At 36.6% G+C, this 24,186-nt stretch overlaps 1 protein-coding gene across 1 annotated transcript; it reads left to right on the top strand.

The window, feature by feature from the left end:
- Positions 1–615: 615 nt before the first annotated feature.
- Positions 616–23,620, top strand: LOC124640289 (nuclease SbcCD subunit C-like). Its single transcript, XM_047178002.1, has 6 exons — positions 616–731; positions 19,937–19,987; positions 20,309–20,488; positions 20,892–20,927; positions 21,183–22,432; positions 23,467–23,620. Exons 2-6 carry the CDS (start codon positions 19,937–19,939, stop codon positions 23,618–23,620), a joined length of 1,671 nt encoding a protein of 556 aa, XP_047033958.1. The 5' UTR covers positions 616–731.
- The last annotated feature ends 566 nt before the right edge of the window (positions 23,621–24,186 follow it).

Here is a 24,186-nt window from a genome sequence, read left to right as displayed (position 1 = left end):
GTGATTTTGGTCTATACGGTAGTTTGCTCTACAATCATATTGCAATCGTAAATCATTTGCAGACAAAATGATTCATTATTGAATGACAGAAAAGGATAAAAACGTTTATTTCAAAGAAAAAATAGCGGAATGCCACATACGCTTCAATCGTAATCGAGTCGGGATTGGATCTCAGTCGAACCGAGTCGAACGTGAATCGTACGTCGCTTAAGTAAAATTAGGAGAATCGGGCCCCTGTTGATGAAAATGGGCCTCAATTTGTGGCGTAAGAACCTTAATGTAAAAGAAGAAATAGCGGAATGCCACATACGCTTCAATCGTTATTGGATCTCAGTTGGATATCAATCGTATGTCACTTAAATAAAGTTAGCAGAATCCAGCCCCTGAGTTGAAAACTGAAAAATGAACATCAACGCGCAATGATGAATACACTCGTACTCTTAACAATATGATAAGCTATAAATGGTAACTGAGTATAAATATGTATTATAAATTATGTTATGTAGCGTGGTCTAATGGGGATCAGTTGAAGTGCTGTGCTGACTGTGATGACGCATCATGCACGGGAAGGCGACTGGATGAGATGCACGTTTTGGCGGCAAACGCAGTTTAGCAAGTTCGCTGGTATGTTGTGTACACTTATTTTAATTTTCTTCTTAAATCTATGCTTGATTGATTTGAAAGTGCCGTGAAGTGATTTAATATAAACAATTAATTTTAACTTTGCCAAGGTAAGTTATTACTTTAGAATTTAGAAACTTCAACAGGCGAATTTTCAATGTTTTCAGTGCACAAATATCTTTAGTGAAAATGCCGGTTATTTATCTATACTTATTATAAAGAGGAAAACTTTGTTTGTTTGTTTGGTTGTAATGGATAAACTCAAAAACTACTGGACTGATTTTAAATATTCTTTCACCATTAGAAAGCTATATTATTTGCGAGTAACATAGGCTATATTTTATCCCGGTGCGGGCAGTAGCTTCCACGGGACGCGGGTGAAACCGCGGGAAAACGGCTAGTTTTTGATAAACTTCAAAAAGAAAGGAGTTTCTCAGTTTGACCAGCAAGTTGGTATGTGTATTTGTGCGCGATTATCTCAGAGCTCAACCGATTTTTATGCGGATTTTAGCTTTAATGATTTGATTAGTTTAATCTATACTAATATTATAAAGCTGAAGAGTTTGTTTGTTTGTTTGAATGCGCTAATCTCAGGAATTACTGGTCCGATTTGAAAATTTCTTCCAGTGTTAGATAGCCCATTTATCGAGGAAGGCTATAGGCTACTTTTTATCCCGGTACGGGAAGTAGTTCCTACGGGATGCGGGTGAAGCCGCTGGCAGAAGCTAGTTAAATACTAAACCTCGCTCTTTTTCTCTCTGTCTCTCTGTCCGTCCGTCCGTTCGTCCGTCCGTCTGTCACCAAGCTGTATCTCATGAACCGTGATAGTTAGAGAGTTGAAATTTTCACAGATGATGTATTTCTGTTGCCGCTATAACAACAAATACCGAAAAATAGAATAAAATAAATATTTTGGGGGCTCCTTTACAACAAATATGATTTTTTTGTTAATTTTCTAAATAATGGTACGGAACCCTTCCTGCGCGATTCCAGCTCGCACTTGGCCGGTTTTGTTTTAATAGCTCTATTTGCTAGTAAAATCTTGACTTACACTTCAAACATTCATAAACTAAATGAAGTGACTGAAATTCTAACACACAGAACCTATGCGAGTTGTTAGCTTGTTCAAAACGTTATTGCTGCTGTTGAAAAGTATTAAAATGGAATGTGAATGAACCATTTCTTTCTTATAAATGCAGAACGTATTGCTACTTGCAACACAACCACAGATATTAAGCGGCCAATCCTGACCAAGCCCTTAAGCATGGGCGTAGCCACACTGGGGCAAGCTGGGGCACTTGCCCCACCCTGGGCCCTGGCTCTGACCTATAAGGTGTCTGATTAAACAATGTTTTTTTACTAACTCTAACTAACAACATCAACATTTTATGTACTATCCGTAAGTTATTGCACAAAAAGAATGTCGACTTTGAAAAGAGCGCGATCAAAACAAAATGCACGCTCGAGTTCCCGAACGTGCGCGCGTCATTTGAAAGCGAGCCGTATTCCCTAAAAGAATAGTTGCTATGTGGTGTAACGAGCCGAGCCGTCCATCTAATCCAAAAAATAATGGATTAAAGGAGATGGAACTGGTAGATGTGATCAAAATTTCGGAAATGCAATTTTATCCTAGTGTAAAAACCGCGCTCGCTATTTTGCTTGCCCAGCCATGTACGACCTGCAATAGAACGATCGTTTAGCGCAGTGGTTCTTAACCGGTGGTCCGCGGACCACTGTTGGTCCCTGGAGGCATTCCGAGTGGTCCGCGAAGCTTAGCTGCGCGACGTTGCTATACGTTATCTTACTTTATTTTTATCCACTTATATATGCGAGCGAGGGGGTTTTCGTAGGGACGTAAATCGGGTGTGTCGTACCTAGTCCCCCATTTATGAAAATGTATATTTGGGCGACATTTTACGAAGCTTTTGGTTTTGAGTCTTAAAAAATAATTAAAATTTCGGCTCGCGTATTCAGAAACTATATTGTGTTTGTATTTGTCAACAAACAAAAAGTTAAGTACGTTTGGGCTAAATTTTACGTAAAATTTGGTTAAAGTCCGATAAAAATTTCGCGCTCGCTTCGCTCGCGTATTCAGAAGCTATATGCCCTTATTTTTGCATTTGTCAACAAACAAAAAATTAAGTACGTTTGGGCTAAATACGTAATATTTTTATTTTAAGTCCGATAAACATTTCGCGCTCGCTTCGCTCGCGTATTCAGAAACTATATGCCCTTATTTTTGCATTTGTCAACAAACAAAAAGTTAAGTACGTTTGAGCTAAATTTTGCGTAACATTTGGTTTAAGTCCGATAAAAATTTCGCGCTCGCTTCGCTCGCGTATTCAGAAACTATATGCCCTTACTTTTGGCTTTTGTCCTGTGTGTGATTGTTTATTTTCTGTACCTGAAAATATTTACCTCTCAAATTAAGAGATTAACAAGTTTGAGATTAACGGCTCAAGATACAAAAATCGGAGGGCCCCCGCCCTCCCCCGGGGGATAGGTTGACTGCTGCCCCACCCTGAGCCCAAAGCTGGCTACGCCCATGCCCTTAAGTGTAACATTCCGTCATGAATCGCTTGGAGCATTGTTTTTCTTATGTGTAACTTAAGACGTTCAGAAGGTTAAGTACCTACATTTTTCCGTTTGTGTTTTTAAGAAATTGTGACCATTTATGGGTGATTCTATGAAACCGAGGGCTTTTGACTCATTGATCTGGCTCAATTTTTTTTTGCTCTTAGACCTGAATTGACGTAATAGTTTGACCCAGTGCCTTATGTGCAATATCATATATCGAAGGCATCGATTTGCATCACGTAGATTAGGATTTAAAAGGTGCTGATTAATTGCTGGGCCAGATTAATTGTGACAGAGGCAGATGAATGATACTTCCTTTATTTTTCCAATGATCTTTATTATAAAACTAGCCGTTTTCCCGCGGTTTCACCCGCGTCCCGTGGGAGCTACTGCCCGCACCGGGATAAAAAATTGCCTATGTTACCCGCAGATAATATAGCTTTAAATATTCTTTCACCATTTTCTAATGGTGAAAGAATATTTAAAGTCGGTCCAGTAGTTTTTGAGTTTATCCATTACAACCAAACAAACAAACAAACAAAGTTTTCCTCTTTACAATATTAGTATAGATTTTACCAAATATTCAAATAATTACTCTGCACTTTTTTTTTGGTTGACACAAGAAAAAAATTATGAATTAAGTAAACAGTAACACTTTCCTTCAAATTAATCATTTATTAAACCTCTTACGGTTGGTAAATCACACTAGCTTCAACGCTACAATAATTATTATATGAAATGGTAAACTTATCTAAATAAGACATCCTCCGAGCCTTTTTCCCAAACTACGTTGGGGTCGGCTTCCAGTCTAACCGGATGTAGCTGAGTACCAGTGCTTTACAAGGAGCGACTGCCCTATCTGACCCCCTCAACCCAGTTACCCGGGCAACCCAATACCCCTTGGTTAGACTGGTGTCAGACTTACTGGCTTCTGACTACCCGTAACGACTGCCAAGGATGTTCAATGCCAGCCGGGACCTACAGTTTAACGTGCCATCCGAAACACAGTCATTGGCGTCTAAGATATACTTAGAAAGTACATACAAACTTAGAAAAGTTGCATTGGTACTTGCCTGACCTGGAATCGAACCCGCGCCCTCATACTCGAGAGGTTGGTTCTTTGCCCACTAGGCCACCACGACTTAATTGTCTTAATAAGACCTCTTAACTTAATAACACAAAAAAAAACGAATCTTAGCTTAAAACAAAAATAAACTTCACCGAAAACAAACTCTTAATTAGAATGAAATAAAACTTAATAATCAAAATCAGACTTAATTTTTCAGTACAATAGGAACTCTAAGCTTGAGATAGTAGAAAACTAATTAGATAATATCCTGCCTAAATTACTAAAAAATATTAAATTTTTCACCATCAGAGTCGGATTTATATTTTCTAAATCGACACTAAAATGTTTACTTCCATCTCTTGAAAAAGTATCTCTTGATCGAAAATCAGATTATCTCCCAAACTTGCAGAACGCTGAATAATTAAATTTGAGTTTTTCAGGAACCTTTTATGAAAATGAATCTCAACGACACCGTCTTAAGAAGACTATCGCAGTAGTTGTCTGTTTTCTTCTTTCCTGCGTATATAGTTTTGTCTATTCTTTTCTTGTTTTTCTTTCCATAATTCTTCATTATTGTTTATTCTGTCATATCTTCTCTTATCCGCTAGTCTTTTTTTCTTAGTATTTCTTCTCTTGTTTGTAATTTTCGTTATGCCATTTTGAAAATATGGAGCTAAAAAAATATAAAGCTATTCTAGCAATGATAAAAAAAACCCAAAACCTCTAGCACAGAATTTGAACTTCGGAATAAAAACCAACAGGCCATTTGCTTTATTTTTTTGTATTACTTACTTAAATAATCTTATTGAAAAAAATAAGTAATACTAATACAGATCTATGTCCAGAGGAAAATAATTATTTCCACGGTATTTGAACAAAAAAAAAATGCACTAGAAGTCAACACAAATTAACAAATATACAAACTACCTACAATGAAGAAATGCATTAGACATACCTGTAACATATGCCCGAATTTGAATGAAATCTAATTCATATGTCCCTGTAAATGTAAATTCATCTGGCTTTAAGAGCCAGATGAATCCAGACTAATTGGGGCCAGAAAAATTAGGAATTCGCAGATTATCAAATCCTTCTCCTTTATTTATAAACGTAAAGCATCAAACATGCAATTAATGTTAGCAAAACCATCTCATAAGACACTTTGCTTTGGCAACAAAACGATAGCAGATACACACTATCAGTTAATTAAGACAGATTGATATGACTACTTGCCTTACAAACACCAGATGACAACTTGCAATCGCATTTTTTTGGAAAAATACGTCCGCTCACGAGCACTCACTGTCACCGTTCGGTGCTGACCGGCGCGATCTCTTACAAGTAAATATTACTCTTTCAAATACTTTTTATTTACGTATAGACAATGTTTGAACAAATCGAGCCAGCTTAATGATGAATTTAGTCGGGGACAATTTTTAAATTTATGTAATTATGAAAATACACCTTTTTTTTATTTTAATATTAAAATATAATATAATATAAAAAAATTATCCACAGTTACATACAGTTTGTTTGCCTTAAAATTAAGTAAGGTACATTTGTTAGGTGTAACTCATGGGCGTAGCCACACTGGGGCAAGCTGGGGCACTTGCCCCACCCTGGGCCCTGGCTCTGACCTATAAGGTGTCTGATTAAACAATGTTTTTTTACTAACTCTAACTAACAACATCAACATTTTATGTACTATCCGTAAGTTATTGCACAAAAAGAATGTCGACTTTGAAAAGAGCGCGATCAAAACAAAATGCACGCTCGAGTTCCCGAACGTGCGCGCGTCATTTGAAAGCGAGCCGTATTCCCTAAAAGAATAGTTGCTATGTGGTGTAACGAGCCGAGCCGTCCATCTAATCCAAAAAATAATGGATTAAAGGAGATGGAACTGGTAGATGTGATCAAAATTTCGGAAATGCAATTTTATCCTAGTGTAAAAACCGCGCTCGCTATTTTGCTTGCCCAGCCATGTACGACCTGCAATAGAACGATCGTTTAGCGCAGTGGTTCTTAACCGGTGGTCCGCGGACCACTGTTGGTCCCTGGAGGCATTCCGAGTGGTCCGCGAAGCTTAGCTGCGCGACGTTGCTATACGTTATCTTACTTTATTTTTATCCACTTATATATGCGAGCGAGGGGGTTTTCGTAGGGACGTAAATCGGGTGTGTCGTACCTAGTCCCCCATTTATGAAAATGTATATTTGGGCGACATTTTACGAAGCTTTTGGTTTTGAGTCTTAAAAAATAATTAAAATTTCGGCTCGCGTATTCAGAAACTATATTGTGTTTGTATTTGTCAACAAACAAAAAGTTAAGTACGTTTGGGCTAAATTTTACGTAAAATTTGGTTAAAGTCCGATAAAAATTTCGCGCTCGCTTCGCTCGCGTATTCAGAAGCTATATGCCCTTATTTTTGCATTTGTCAACAAACAAAAAATTAAGTACGTTTGGGCTAAATACGTAATATTTTTATTTTAAGTCCGATAAACATTTCGCGCTCGCTTCGCTCGCGTATTCAGAAACTATATGCCCTTATTTTTGCATTTGTCAACAAACAAAAAGTTAAGTACGTTTGAGCTAAATTTTGCGTAACATTTGGTTTAAGTCCGATAAAAATTTCGCGCTCGCTTCGCTCGCGTATTCAGAAACTATATGCCCTTACTTTTGGCTTTTGTCCTGTGTGTGATTGTTTATTTTCTGTACCTGAAAATATTTACCTCTCAAATTAAGAGATTAACAAGTTTGAGATTAACGGCTCAAGATACAAAAATCGGAGGGCCCCCGCCCTCCCCCGGGGGATAGGTTGACTGCTGCCCCACCCTGAGCCCAAAGCTGGCTACGCCCATGGTGTAACTATATTGTAGTAGCAGACATTGCTTTCTTGGATCGGCGGTCCCCAAACTAGGCTAGGCCTATATCTTGGGAGCCCGAGTTGCGGTTACATGAGTATTTTTGTCGTGTGCGGTATATATGTGGACAAAGATAGAATATAAACAATTTAAACAATACGTAAAAAATTAAGAAAGTTAAACAAATTGGAGCTTCTTCTTAAAAAACTAAAAAATTGTCTCTTTCTAGACGTTAAAAGTAGAATATGTATTTAGTAATAAAAAATAAAAATTATAATAAAAAATGCTTAATTTTAATCAAACTTAGCTTATCAGTCTCAATATGGTTTCTTTCTAGTATTAATTGTGTGAGTGTTGCGCGCGCGCGTGCGCGTGTGTGTGTTTGTGTTTTTGTGTGTGTGTGTGTGTGTGTGTGTGTGTGTGTGTGTGTGTGTGTGTGTGTGTGTGTGCGCACGTATGTGCGAGATGTGCTAGTGCGTCCTTTCGAGTGTTGATTGTGTTGTAAGAATGTTTTCTGTCTCTTCATATGATAGTCCTATTAGCCATTTTTTTATTATCTTTTTACATGTGGAAAGTTTCAGCTCATTCGTGTCGTGGGGTAACCTGTGGTGTACGTTATTAAAGACAGTTGCGTGGAGATAGGTAGGGCAACGTCTGGTTAAGAGGGAAGTCGTGCGTGGTATTGGGATTTTGAATATACGTTTTGAGGTGAGTGTGTTATAGTCTGGTCTTCTTTTCAAGGATTTGTGTGTGTGTAGATATGCATTAAGGATAAATAGTTGGCGGACACGCAGGTCTCCAAATTCTTTATATAGGGTGTCTGTTGGAAAGAGCCATGGCTTTTTAAGAAGCACTTTGATCACTGCCCTTTGTGCTCTTTCAAGGTCTATGAGTGTGGTTTTGCCCGCTCCTCCCCATACAGATATACCGTATTGAATGATTGACTGGCACAAGGCGTAATATACCATGAGGAGTATGTCTTTTGGTGTTCGGTCTCTGAGTTTTTTCATAATGTATATTAGTTTTCTGACTCGACCTGACAGAGATTGGATGTGTATTTTAAAGGAGAGGTTTTCATCAAGGAGGAGGCCTAGGTAGCGAATAGATTGGGTTCGTTGAATGTGTTCACATGAACAGGTTTCTCTTGATGTGTATGGAGTGCATGTGTGGAATTTAAGTGAGAGATTAGGAGGTGGACTGGACGTTAGGGTTTTGAAAAATGTGACTATTTTGTTTTTTTTGACGTTAAGTGTGTAAGGAGGTTGAAGTTAAGAGTTTGTGCTACTGTTGCTAGGCCTTCGTCAGCTAAGTTAAATAGGTGTTCCCAAGTTTTGGAATGAAAGATTAAGATATTAGTTCTGCATTTGGCAGGTTCAGATTAAGTATATCGTTCATATAGATTATGAAGAGAGTGGGGCCCAAAAGACTACCTTGAGGAACTCCGAAGTTAATGTGGAGTTTATTACTTTTATATCCCTCAGATTTGACGTACTGACTATTAGTATATTAAGAAACACATATTTAAAGATCATTTGGATTCATTAGTTTTATTGTAACGCGACCGTTGCTCGCAGAAAGTTTAATAATGCAGCAAAAACCGTCGTTGGGACATACCAGATTAATTAGTTTTTACTGTTTTCTGCTAACTTAATTATAGTGTTTTTAAATAAATTCTAATTAGTTACATGAGGCGCCGAAAGACCTTTACCTTTTACATAAAACCTGAAACTTTCATTCAAATCGAAGGATATCTTCATGTGTTCTTCGGTCAAAAACACGTAAAAATTGTGCTTCGAAGAATCACCCATTACTCAGTTGAAATATTTCAAAATGATAAAATAGAAACACTATGATTTTATATAAACTCAATAGGATTAAAATTATTTGTACACCAATTCCATTTGGTAGAACATAGAGCTCTAACAAGTTTAACTTTAAGACCTTTCTGTATACCTTTGCTCACAAATAAATACATTGAATTGAAAAAAAACCCCAGCGGGGCCCAGCAGGGCCAAGGCCTGCCGGGATTTTTCGAAAGAGTTACCGCGGCCCTGGCACATAAAAGGCTTACGACAGAACACGACTGTTTTTAGTCAGTAAGAGTCTGACACTCAAAGCTTTCGTATATTTATCTCAGGAATGGTATAATTTAGGAGAAAACTGTTGATGGCATTTTTATAGAAAATTTTAAGATCTACAACTTTGGTCTGATGTTCTTTTTTGATAAAACTTACTGTTTTCGAAAAAAAATCAAAAAACCTAAAATTTTGACATTTAACCTCGAATAACTTTTGACGCACACATGGGATCGATGGGAACTTTTAATATTTTATTTATAATGATAAACCCATGCTCTCCACCAAAATTGAGCTTTCCGGGAATTTTTGTTATTTCACCACTACTTTTATGTCTATTTTGACCGGGCTATTACCTATTATTTTTATCCCGTTAATCGCAGTAGTTTCCTCTGGCTGTCGGATAGCGATTAAAACTGCGGCAAACATGATGAATCAGGAGTCAACTGGCAGGCGCGTGTGAACGTGACTAAATTATTTATTAAACATTAATTAATTATTTACAAATAACAATGCAACAAGTTCATTTCAATCGTGTAATAAAATTATATAGGTATACCTACAGGCGGAAGGTACCAAGTTTATAAACGACATAGTCTTAATTCTGAGTAGTGAGTAGTACATTCTTAAATCGTCAGCTACTCCCAACTATGCTGGGGTCGGCTTCCAGTCTTACTGGATGCTACTGCTTATTTGACCTCCTCAACCCAGTTACACGGGCAACCCGGGCCCTTGGACTGATTCTTAAGCTTTCTGGATCTGAATACCCGTAACGTCTGTCAAAGATATTCAAATGACAGCCAGGGCCCATAAATTTAAAATGTTCTGTGATGTCGTCATGAGAAGATGGATGCTTTACCATAATTTCGATCGACCCGTGCAATCTAAATAAATGTCAATCACGTCGTGTGCAATACGACTCAAGTGAATTACTTGATACCTAACTCTCGTCAAGTAACAAGTCTCTAAGAAATCGTAATATTACCCGCGCTGTCTTTAGTCTTGACTAACACAAATACTCATACCTTACGCTATAGATGTGCTTTGCAAGTAAAAAATATGCTAGAATTCCTTTCATTAACAGTTACTTACCTTGTTTTAAAACTGTTTTTGTAGTCAATTGTCTGCCGTCCTACCTACCGTCAAAGGATTTATCTTTTAAAAGTGGGCCAACATGAAAAGGGCTGTATTCTGATAGAACACGTCCACCTAATCTTTTGCTTGCTAGTTGAGTTCTTAAAGTCTATCTATGTTGTCGAGTAAACAATGAAAAAATTAATAAGTACTTTTTTTTTCAAAATACTTTGCAAATGGTACCATTGTCATCAGGTCTGGATCTGAGCTTTTTTTTTTATTTGTGTAAAGTGCGCTTTTTGCTTGTCCCCCGGATTTGACCTAATTTCATTCTTAAACCCATTAACTATTTGAGTTTTTAAAGATACTGGACCAAAGAATATACATTTAATTTTAATTTATTATATTAGTTTCTGTTCCAATTATTCATTATTTTGTTTTAACAGCATTTAAATAAACAGGAGTAGGCTTTTTTTGCTTGTCCCCAGCTGAATTCGTATGATTGGATCAAGAATATTTCGCGATTTTTCTACGGACGATATACTTTTTTTAAGGGGTTTAGTTTCTAAATGTCATCATTTAATAATATTCATCAATTCATTTGTAATATTCTGGCTTATTTACATAAAAAAACGTATAAAACTACGATGATGAAATTTTGATCCAACCTGAACATTCAGTATTGTGACCGCATTTTATAGTACTTTAAGCCACAATTTTTGGGTCCTAATACTTTGAAACAGGCACTACTTAGACATACTACTGGTTTTTACTTTACTTTACTATTAAAGTCAAAAGGATTTTGAGGAACGTAGACGTTTTGTTGCTGGCTCCGTACAAGAACGGAATTTATGTTCAGATTTGTGTTTGAATTTTACTACAGCGTAACCAAATATTAGGATTGCTGTTTATTTCTAGAAACCGCCATTTCTTTAAGTTACTGTTTAAAATGACATCAAATGGAAAAAAACTACAAATAATTATTTATAATTTTTTTTTTAATCGGCAAGTATGAAAATGTGACTTCCGTTTTGTGACCAAATCTATGGTCACATACGGGCTGAGCTCAAAGTCACAACATGACTGATCCTATAAAATTAAGTTTACATGGAAACAGTGATGTTGTTTCAGAAATTCAGAATAATAATTTTCTGTGGGGATCAATTTTATTTTATTCATGTTTACAATCTTTATGTAAACGAGGTACAATATTTTTTTGTTATTATTTGTTCCATTATTGAAAATATATAGTATTTCTTGATTATTATTAAATGTTGATCTGGAATATTACATAATTATAATAATAGCGTCCATGTAGATGAAGCTTTATACTTTTCAGACGTTCAGTTGCGTGACTGTCCCTGTTTTCTATTTGAAACAAAAAAATATTTAAAATTCTTTATAAAATACTGTTTTGTTCTGTTTTCGCTCGATGGACAGGAATTTAATTTTGATTCATAACTAGGGATCACTGCAGAAATATATTTTTATTATAGCTTATTATTTTAAAAAATAGTGTCCGATGTGCATCAAAAGTCACATAATTGAAATTGAAGTTTGATTTTTGTTATAAAACGTTCAAAGAATTGTCGTGTATTGTGTTTTTTCCTTTTGACAAGATTGTTTTCTTTAATTAGTAATAAAAATATTAATAATATTTTGTGTAGTTTTTTGTTAATATCATACTCAATAGAGTCACATTCTGGAAGTGATCACGTAGTTTTTTCCATTATGTATTCGGATATTTATTATTCTAGCTATATTTTTGGCGTTCTAACTTAATTTTCGTTAATTTCAATCTATACACTATTTAAAAATAAAAAAAAGTTGCCATAAATTAGACTTTAAAAAAAAAACTAAGTTTTATACATGTTGACACAAATAAAAAAAAAGCTCATCTGATAATAGAAACCTTGAGAAATCAAGGGCTACTTTCGGAAATTGTAGGTACCTACACACTTCAAGTAAAACTTGACATTCAGGTGTGTGACTTATGCAGGTTTAGATCTGACCTAATGATGGAGACTACAAAGAGACGAGGATATTCCTCAACGGTACCTATAGGTAGCAACTTACACGTGTTTCAGAGTACCTATAAAAGACAGGAAAAATGAGCTGAACGATTCCGCAAACATCCGTTCTTCGTCAATTAGTCAAAAGGACCTAGTTAGCTCGTACCTATTTTCCTGTTACTTAATTAAGTTAAGGATCAGTCTGTTTATTTTTCATGCCACCATCTCGGAAAGAGTAGTTTTACCCTTTGACATCTGAGCGCAAAAGCCGTTTTTATCCTCTAGAGCGGCAAAGTGATTTGAATTTAGAACATCGTGTGCAATACTCCATTTGTGACAATCTTGATAAGACTTTTCAAACAAATACATATTAAACAAATAAAATACTGCTTAAAATAATTATTCAATTAATTAAGTAATTTTTATTATTGTTTTTACATCGATTTTTAACCTCGTTTCATTTTAAAACTGAGTTTTCAAATAAATGAACTTTAATAGGTACTTCTTTTTAATTTGATACTCATATGTGCGCGCCATTTTGTTTTTTTGTATTTAGTAATTTCCTCGATGAGGTGGGATGAAAAGTTACGTGTTGCACTCGAGTGCAAAGATTTTTCACCTTGTGCTCTTTTGATTCCCTCGCTATCGCTCAGGATTCTAATAATTGAAACACTCGCTACGCTCGTGTTTCAATTTTAGAATCCTTTGCTTGCTCGGTCATCAAAATTGAGCCCGCGGTTAAAAAGCAACTTTGCACTCTTGTATAACAAATAACTATTAATAGGTACATCTTTTTAATTTGCCATGTGTGACGTGCGTGCCATTTTCTTTTTTTGAATTTAGAAATTTCCTCGATGAGGTGGGATGAAAAGTTACGTGTTGCACTCGAGTGCAAAGATTTTTCACCTTGTGCTCTTTTGATTCCCTCGCTGTCGCTCAGGATTCTAATTATTGAAACACTCGCTATGCTCATGTTTCAATTTTAGAATCCTTCGCTTGCTCGGTCATCAAAATTGAGCCCGCGGTTAAAAAGCAACTTTGCACTCTTGTATAACAAATAACTATTGTAAACCCTTTTTACTTAATGTTCTGGCTGAGCGGTCTAATAATTTACTAGTTTACAAAAGGATAGCACATGTAGGTGGGCACTCCCTTATATCCTATTAAGTGTAAATAATTGGATTGGAGGCTATAATTTTCTTTTCATCAAACTTATTAAATGCTTGAGTTAGTTAAGGTATGTAGGGTGAGTGCTAGCATGTGGTGTATAAATCATTACTGTAATTTTATGTCAATATTGCATATTGTCCTCTATTGTAAAATACAAATTACATTGTATACAATACATATCAAACATTGTTTACGGTTCTTCTAACCTACAGACAGACATGTGTTGCTGGGGAGTTTGTTGCGCCACTTCTTCTTCCCAGCAAAAACACATAGGAAGTGGTGAAGGGTGGGCGTTTTGGGGGCTGTCTATTGTAAATTCCTGACGTTCAAAAAGTGCTGTCTTGCACCCAAGTTTAAATAAATGATTTTTGATTTTGATATTTAATTAAAATAATAAGAATACAATTTATGATAGGGAAATATTAAAACTAAGTATCAAAATATTCATCCGCATCGTCAGCGGGGATCGTGCCCAAAAGGCTGGCTGCATTGCCACGCTGGATGGCAATGCATATCCTTTGGCCGAAGTATAGGCCAGCCCTTTGGTCACGAGTGGACTCCACTAATCACTTACTGATTTCTCGAAAGAGTCTGTGGGCACTTGGGCCCCGTGGTCCCAAGGTTTCAACCCCAAACGGCTCAAAAATGCAATTGCCGGTGAGGTTTACATATTTGTGCCGTTTGAGGTTTTCCGCGGCTGCAGCAGCTGCACCGACACAGCTCGCGGTACTGGGAAGGTGGGAAGGTGCAAAGAGCACGACGGATAATGTCATTTATGCTGGCGTGTCGTGCCATGCGACCAGCACTTTTGCTACAGGAAAGACCACGGTGACCAAGGCAGTCCACAGATTCGCCGCACTGACAGCGATGCGGAGCCGCAGTGGGAGCGCCGAGGCGTAGGCATGTAGCGAGCCGGAATGTTGTGTCACCCAGCATGGTTCCAACTGGACGGCAGTGCGTGAAGCCATAGCCCTGACTCCCACTCTCCCACAGCCAGTAGGCGGGCACGCTCAGCAGTATAGACAGATGTTTCTGGGAATATCTGGGAAGCCGGGTTGTCAGGGAAGGCTGTATTTGGGCAAGCCACTTTCCAGGCGTTCATACCATCAGTCAGATGCGGCACCTCAGAATTGACCAGTGAAGGGGCTAAAATTTTGCTGGTCAACTCCTTAGTGCCGCAGACCGAGGATAGGAACGCCGGTAGACTTAAACTGGAAATTTTGCGGACGCCGAGGCCACCGAATCTGATCGGAAGGGTGGCTTGAAGCCACGCTCGGTCGTACAAGGCCAAATTAAAAAGAGATGTAAGAGTAGTACGGATAATTTGGTCAATTCTGTCTAAAAGATGTGGCTGCTTCCATAAGGGAGAGGAGCGAAGGTTGTATATAAATTTTGGGCCAAAACAACAGTATTTTACTTAAGTAAAAGCCGAATGAAGATTAATTTTAAAAAGTCTATCCGAAATGTCATTAAAATTTGAATAATTGTTATCTATGAATGTTGTGAAACTTTCTTCCAAAATTGGTGAACCTAGGAGGTGCAATGAAGGAAGGGTCCAGAATTTTAATTTGAGGTGCTATGACATCTGCGGGTTGTTCGAAAGAGATACCGCGGCCCTGGTACATAAAAGGCCTATGACGGAACACGACGGTTTTTAGTCAGTAAGAGTCTGACACTCCCCCACCGCTGCTAACCCACGGCGGGAGGGGTCATTTGATGATTTTTACGGTTTTACGGTTTTAGACATTTATTTTCTCAAAAGATTTACACAATCACTTACAGAGAAAATACAATATTATAATTTATAAATACATGAGGCCGATTTGCGTAGTGGATTGTACAATAAGTCAAATAACATCACTTCTTAACAGTATTATTAGACTCGTAAAAAGAAAAAAAAAAAAAAGGTAGGGTAATCGTAGAAATAAGTGCACGACATCTTGTGCGCATCGCTAGTGCGGGTAGACTGAGGAACGCAGTCATAGAAAAATACAATACATGTTTGTTAAGGCCCATGACACAGTGGCTATTTCACCGCGTTTAAAAATAGGTAAGTACCAATGTTGTTATTGTTGTGCTCGTAAATTTAGTATCTTATTAGTAAATATGGTTGTAGTAATTATAATAACTAGGTAAGTTGCATTTATATTATTTTGATTACTTGAGTTTGTTTATGTATTTATGTGTATGATTTTGTGTGTTAGGTGTTAGGTAAGGAGTGTGGTTTGTATATGCTGTAGGCACTACATATAATATTTTTTTTTTAATGTTTTTTTTTTTTATGGATATAGTAGCAAATGTCAAGTACGTAGGGTAAAATATATTAGATTAACATATGGTGAATGTATATATTTTGTTTTATGTATGTATACAGTTTTTTATGTTAGATTGTGGTTTTTATATGTTAGGTATACTATAATATTCTATAATAATGTAGTGTATTAAAATCGTAAATGGAGAATTGAATTGTGAGTAAAATATATTTTGAGTTGAGTGTGTTATAGTGTAGATTAAGTTAATGATTGATACCACTTAACCTAAATTTAACTTTTGTTAATGAAATAATCCTTCAAAATGTGGCTTTTTAATAATCTTTTAAATGTGAACAGAGATTTTGCTTCTTTTATAGATTTAGGTAATTCGTTATAGAGTTGGGCCCCGTTATATAGAATACTCTTTTTTCCGTAGTTTGTCCTAGGGCTCCTCAAGCATAGGTTATTAGCTCGCCTTGTCATGCGTTTGTAGTGATCTATCCTTTTTGTGAATGTAATTTGTGAGTGGATATCTTTAGTAAGGACTTTTCTAATAAAAATACACGTATTATATTTATATATTTGGGCTAGATTGAGTAATTTTGTTTCTTTATAACTTTTGGTTGTGGGTGTCAGATACTTGTATCGAAATAATATTTTAATAATTCTATTTTGTGCAACTTGCAATTTTTGCAAGTTTGTTTTAGATGCTGTACCCCATACCTCTATTAAATAATCAATACGAGATTTTACCAAGGAATTATATATCGTGTATCGAACTTGTCTCGGGAGACATCTCACTATGCCTCTTAGCGCGCCTGTTAGTGAATTTATTTTATTGCGGATTTTTTCAATTTGCGGCTTCCAGGTAAGGTGGCTGTCAAGAGTAATGCCTAAATATTTTTCATTATTAACTTTAGTAATATTTTCACCGTTAATGGTAAGGGGACTATGATTACCAATTTTTTTGTTTTTAGCAGAGAAAATAACGTATTTCGTTTTCGATGCATTAATAGTAAGTAAATTTGACTGTAACCAGATGTGCAATAGATCTAGATCTTGCTGAGCTTGGTTGATGACTGTTTCTAATGAGTGACCAGAGTAAAACAGGCTAGTATCATCGGCATATAAAGTAATGTCTCCCTTTAGTCCAATTTCATGTATGTTATTGACATAAATAAGGAATAATAAGGGTCCTAAAATTGAACCTTGAGGAATGCCACAAGTAATCAATTGGGGGTCACTTTGGTGGTTACTAATTTTGACAATTTGAGATCTGTCTGTAAGGTACGATTTAAAAATCTCGTATGCTTTACCAGTTACACCTATGTCCTGTAGTTTTGATAGTAGTATGTTGTGGCTTACGGTGTCGAATGCCTTCTTTAGATCAATAAAAATTCCTAAAGTAATTTTTTTCTGATCAATATTAAGTCTAATATTGGTTACTAAGTCAACAGTCGCAGAAACAGTGTTTGATTTGGGGCGGAAGCCGTATTGTTTATTGTAGAGGTAATCAATGTTAGTTAAATATTCATATAGTTGTTTATGCAAGATCTTTTCAAATATTTTCGACATCACTGGTAGTACCGATATAGGTCGATAGTTACTGGGGTCAAGTTTGCTGCCCAATTTAAATATTGGGGTAACTTTCGCAATTTTAAGGCGGTTGGGGAAATGGCCTTCATTTAAGCATTTATTAATACAGTTTGCTAGGCTTTCCGCTATAGTGTCTTTCACACATTTTATGGATTTCGTATTAATGCCATCTAAACCGGAGCTAGTGTTAGAATTTAGGTTTTTTATTATTTCCAGTACTTCGTCTGCAGAAGTTGGTTTTAGCTCTGACAATTCACTATTGTTATTTTTCGGTTTATTATATGTTAATGTCTGAGTTAAGTTTTTATGGTACTTTTGTGGTATTTTATTTGCTAGTTCAGTGCCTATTGTCGCAAAAAATTTTTGACATTATTTTTGACATCGGAAAAAAAAAAGGTGCTATGACATTAAATTTTGATATGACTGTCTGGCTGTCAGGAACAAAAATTTCACATTTTGATGAATTTAGGTCCAGTCCAATCGAATGAAATTTTTCTTTTAGGAATGTGAGATCTTGGTAAACAGTTTCTCTATCTCCTCCTAGGGTCCCGTCATCCAAATACCAAGCGTTAAATTTTTAATTTAATTTTTCCTGTTTAAATAGAACACATTTTGGGTAGATTACTAAATTAGTAGGCAGTAGTTTAGACCTGTTCAATCAATATCTTTGTTTCATTTTCTCAAATGAATTACCTATACCTACCTAATAAGTCATGTTACTAAGTATTTATAGGCTCGTAAAATTAGAAAACCATATCTCGATTCTAGTCACTCGAAGTTGGAACCTAAATTAGAACATCATCTCCCGAGCATTTTTTTGGGTCGGCTTCCAGTCTAACTAGGGGCCCGATTCTCCTAATTTAACTTAAGCGACATACGATTCACGTCCGACTGAGATCCAATCCCGACTCGATTACGATTGAAGCGTATGTGGCATACCGCTATTTTTTTTTAAATAAACGTTTTTATCCTTTTCTGTCATTCAATAATGAATCATTTTGTCTGCAAATGATTTACGATTGCAATATGATTGTAGAGCAAACTAGTGTATAGACCAAAATAGCAGAGCAATCGCAAACTAATCGAATGTCGTTGGAATACGATTGGTCTTATATTAGTAGCAGAATGCCCGATATGGTTAAAACTGCTTTTGCGATCATATTGCGATTCGATTTGACATTATTAACTTAGGAGAATCGGGCCCCAGATGCGGCTGAGGAAGTACCAGTGTTTTACAAGGAGCGTTTGTATACCTGACCTGCTCAACCCGGTTCCCAATCATGGGCGTAGCCACACTGGGGCAAGCTGGGGCACTTGCCCCACCCTGGGCCCTGGCTCTGACCTATAAGGTGTCTGATTAAACAATGTTTTTTTACTAACTCTAACTAACAACATCAACATTTTATGTACTATCCGTAAGTTATTGCACAAAAAGAATGTCGACTTTGAAAAGAGCGCGATCAAAACAAAATGCACGCTCGAGTTCCCGAACGTGCGCGCGTCATTTGAAAGCGAGCCGTATTCCCTAAAAGAATAGTTGCTATGTGGTGTAACGAGCCGAGCCGTCCATCTAATCCAAAAAATAATGGATTAAAGGAGATGGAACTGGTAGATGTGATCAAAATTTCGGAAATGCAATTTTATCCTAGTGTAAAAACCGCGCTCGCTATTTTGCTTGCCCAGCCATGTACGACCTGCAATAGAACGATCGTTTAGCGCAGTGGTTCTTAACCGGTGGTCCGCGGACCACTGTTGGTCCCTGGAGGCATTCCGAGTGGTCCGCGAAGCTTAGCTGCGCGACGTTGCTATACGTTATCTTACTTTATTTTTATCCACTTATATATGCGAGCGAGGGGGTTTTCGTAGGGACGTAAATCGGGTGTGTCGTACCTAGTCCCCCATTTATGAAAATGTATATTTGGGCGACATTTTACGAAGCTTTTGGTTTTGAGTCTTAAAAAATAATTAAAATTTCGGCTCGCGTATTCAGAAACTATATTGTGTTTGTATTTGTCAACAAACAAAAAGTTAAGTACGTTTGGGCTAAATTTTACGTAAAATTTGGTTAAAGTCCGATAAAAATTTCGCGCTCGCTTCGCTCGCGTATTCAGAAGCTATATGCCCTTATTTTTGCATTTGTCAACAAACAAAAAATTAAGTACGTTTGGGCTAAATACGTAATATTTTTATTTTAAGTCCGATAAACATTTCGCGCTCGCTTCGCTCGCGTATTCAGAAACTATATGCCCTTATTTTTGCATTTGTCAACAAACAAAAAGTTAAGTACGTTTGAGCTAAATTTTGCGTAACATTTGGTTTAAGTCCGATAAAAATTTCGCGCTCGCTTCGCTCGCGTATTCAGAAACTATATGCCCTTACTTTTGGCTTTTGTCCTGTGTGTGATTGTTTATTTTCTGTACCTGAAAATATTTACCTCTCAAATTAAGAGATTAACAAGTTTGAGATTAACGGCTCAAGATACAAAAATCGGAGGGCCCCCGCCCTCCCCCGGGGGATAGGTTGACTGCTGCCCCACCCTGAGCCCAAAGCTGGCTACGCCCATGTTCCCAATACCCCTTGGAACCTTAAGTAGGTTTAATGTTTAAACCAAATTATTTGAATTTTCCAGATGGCAGACTCGGGCGAAGAGTTGTTCAGAAACTGCGTGGTCGATTTTGACGTAAGTACCTATGTCACTAGAGTCAATACCTGCTGTGCTTATAAACATGAGAATTGAAATATTCGATTTTGACATTATTAACTTATGAGAATCGGGACCCTGATATTACACACTTCAGTATGAATATTATATTCTAATACATACAAGTAATATTAAATTTTACTTGTATGTATTAGAACTCAGAATCAGATCAAATAATAAAATTTCAATATATAAATTGTCTCCTAGCTTAGTTTCTTAACTGGCCCTGCGTGCATCATTTCAAATGTGGAAGATTGAGTTACTGTATGGTTAAATGTAACATATTTCTCTATGTTCCAGCGTGTGTCTACATTGTTAGAAGAAGTAATTAAAGGAAAAATGGCCAACTCTGAGTCGGACACGCCCACTGATGGTTCCGTTCCTTCACCTGCGCAGAAGCGATTTATTGGTTTATTGCCTTATGTGTACAGTGCGCAAAGCGATCCCCACTCTTCCGCCGAGTACTCAATATCCGTGCCGGTAACTATAAAAGATATGTGCCCAATATTTTTTGCCAATATAAAATGTGGACTAATAAGAATCACTATTTTTAGCCCTGTCATCAAATCTAGTCCCGAACCTTACCTCTAAAACCAGACTTGAAAGTGCTTCAAATCTATTTGCAGATTTAATAATACAAAAGTACTTAGATAAAATAATATAGAAAAAAACATTGCTTGCATTTGCTGCTATCGGTGAAACGCGCCACTGTTCATGAAAATAAGATTGGGAATATGGAAAAAGATTTATCTAATTAGGCTCCTCTGTGACTTAAGCTTTAAAACAAGATTTTTATCTGAGAAAGCATAAATGTAAAGCTTTTAACAACATAGGAACACTGGGTAAGTTCTGATATTTAAGCAATTTATTAATATTATTTCAGGGTACGGCGAAACCCAGCGCCCCAAAAAAGCGTCCGGTAAGTCAGACTCGAATTTATTCAAATGTTAGTAACAAGTAACCATTGTTAAACCATTAACTATGTCATTCTAGCACAATCTTTATTAGTTCATTGCAATATATGTCAATTTACACACATTTTATTTTAAAGGCAGTCTACGACAAAGTATTTATAGACGTTTTATTACGCGTAATCATTTTCAATAATTCAGGCACTTATAAGTAATAAATTGAACTGAGTATATATACCTATTATTTTCTTTTTGGATTTCAGATGAAACGAGACCGTGAGACCAGTGACGGTAATACAGAAAAGGGACAAAACATGAATAGGAACATGGACGAAGATGAGGTGAAACAAAAGCGTTTGTCATTAGATATAGAACGTAAAATTTGGGATGTAACTCATCGGATATTCCTGATGGGCCGAGACATTAAGAAACTAAAAGACCTTCTCGATAAAGATATAAAAATAGGAGAGTGTTATAATTCTGTGTTAGATGCGGCTTTAAAAGACTTTAAAGTTCTGAAAAACCGTTTACAAAGTATGCAACAAAAACAATCTCAAAAAGAGATCGAACTTCGTAATAAAATAAATGAGATGTTGAGAATTGAGTCAGAGACGAAAGTTGCTGTTGATAATAGTATTGAAGCGATGAAAAAAGAATATCTTAATAAAGAAACAGAAATATCTGCTGCAATTGGAAAAATGAAAGATGAAGAAGCTCAAACGAAAATTAAGATAGAACGTGATATCAACAGCTTAAAACAAAAGTTGCTTACAGTGAAAAGAGATTTTGACAATAATATCAATACTATGCTAAAGAATGAACGTAAGGAAAAAGACAATCTTCAGTCCAAGATAGATAAAATTGAGCAACTTTATGCCGGTTTAAAAGGAGCCTCCGACAAAAGGATCAATGACATGCAAAATAAGCTAACTTTGAAAGAAGAAAAATCGAACGCCGAAATTAAAACTATGCAAAGAAATGAAACTGACAAGATTCGTGAAATTAAAAATAAAATAAAACAAATTGATTCTAAAGAAGCTAAATTGACAATGTATATTGAAAATAATATGAAACGCAAAGAAAATGAGTTAGTTGAGAAAGAGAAAGATTACAAAATTTTCGCTAAAATAATGCTGACGCATGAAGCTGAGGAGATACGTGAAATTGAAGATAAAATAAAACAAATTGATTCCAAAGCAGCTAAATTGAAAGTGGATATTGAAAATAAGATAAAACACAAGCAGAATGAGTTAGCTGCGAAAGAAGCATTGTTAAATAGCAAACAAAATAATAGAGCTAGGCGTCCCGAAGAACATAATGAAGCAAGAAGCAGTGGCGTAGCGTGGCGGAGCCAGGGGTGCAAATGCCCCGGGGGGCACGTTTTAGGAGGCGGCAAAATTCCATACTTACCTACTGCAATAATAATAAATAATAAGCGTTTAAAGTCCGCCGAGGTATCCTCACCCTTCAGCCGCTCATGTGTAGGTACCTGTTGCCCTCTTGTCGCTAAATCGCAACAAGAGGGCAACAGGTAGGTACCTAATACATTGTCATTGGCAGGTGCCATATTTCCCGTAGTGTCCCCATTCCTAGTCCATTAGGCATTAGCATCCTATCACAATAGCCCAAGTAGTTTTCATCCATAGTTAGCAATAGTTTAGCCCCGAACCGGGGATTGTCCTTGGGTACATTTCTATAGTGTATACAGGGATAATCGTCGGTTTTGTGTCACCATTTCATTAAAGTTGGCTCAAAAGGGCTTCAGCGTGTTGGCTTCGGCCCCTCGTTCGCCTCCCAAAAATTCGGGACTATAGTCCCGAGGTCTGGTAGAGACATACAAATAAAAAATAATAAATCATTTATTTGCAAGAAATATGGTGTTGGTATTGAAGAATGTAAAAATAATGTAAAAAAACAGTAAGTATATATGTTGTGTTGAGATAGTTTTAAGTTAATTTGCTGCGCCCTAACAGGCTAATGTATACCTAGGATAAGGATGCATTTCTGTAACTGTATACATTTTTGCAATAAATAAATAAATAGAATGTGAACCTCCATAACACGGTCTAAGTGCATGTTAAGGTAGTTAAGGTTTATATGAAATTGTTGTCTTCAAATGCGCTCCGACGCGCTTCCAGCTGTATGCGCTGGGCCTGTAGGTACATAAGTCTATGTCCGAAGCCAGCTGTCTATTCGCTTATATTTGCACTTGACTTTGCTCGCGAAGTCACGACGATCGCAAACACGGTCTTAAAATCAAACAGACCGCAAGAATGTTGCAATTCTGTTTCCTTCAGTTGTAGTCTGATATGTTGAGTTGGCAAAAGTTTTAACTTAGTATAAACATAAAAAAATACCTCTATTGTTACGAAATATTGTGTTATTATTTTGTTGCGTTAAAATATATGCATTTATTTTAAGTTAAGTATAATTTTAGCAAACTGTAGGTAGTTTTATGCGTTCATAAGATGGGATGTAAGTTGAAATATAAAAAAAATACTTCACATTAAGAGCTCTTACACACGAGCGGCATGTTCCCAACGGCAGATGTAACTGCAGCCGTCGACGCGCGTCGGGCGGCAACCGTCGACGCATCGACGGCAGCGGTCGACATTTCAACTTCAAAGATCAGCGGCAGCCGTCGTCTGCAGGCGACGGCTGCAGTTACCTCTGCCGTTGGGAACATGCCGCTCGTGTGTAAGAGCTCTTAGATGTGTTGTAATTCAATAATATGCAATTTTTTGGTTAAGAGAAGTCAGAATTAAATCTAACATACCTACTGTACAGTGTACTTCCCTTCTTTTTTACTACAGTTTATTCATAGACATACCTAGTCGAAGATTATATCTACATATTTTAGACCTTTATGAATATTTTAGTTTTTTTTTTGTAATTTTATTCATTCTTAATTTTAACATGTTGTACTTACCTTATAATTTTTTTACCAAAATACTGCCCAAATATTCTTTTGTATTATATTTTTGTATTAAACCTGATTTTAAAATTAGGTTTTGGTCTTATTATACCCACCTAGTATAGGTACTACTGTACCTCAATAATAATATGTACCACCTGTGTACGCCTGTGTACCTGTCATGGGCGTAGCCAGCTTTGGGCTCAGGGTGGGGCAGCAGTCAACCTATCCCCCGGGGGAGGGCGGGGGCCCTCCGATTTTTGTATCTTGAGCCGTTAATCTCAAACTTGTTAATCTCTTAATTTGAGAGGTAAATATTTTCAGGTACAGAAAATAAACAATCACACACAGGA

The sequence above is a fragment of the Helicoverpa zea genome, chromosome 20 (assembly GCF_022581195.2).
Source record: "Helicoverpa zea isolate HzStark_Cry1AcR chromosome 20, ilHelZeax1.1, whole genome shotgun sequence".
NCBI classification, from domain to species: Eukaryota; Metazoa; Arthropoda; class Insecta; order Lepidoptera; family Noctuidae; genus Helicoverpa; species Helicoverpa zea.
The sequence above is the reverse complement of the archived record's forward strand: the minus strand, read 5'-3'. Positions and strand labels throughout refer to the sequence as shown.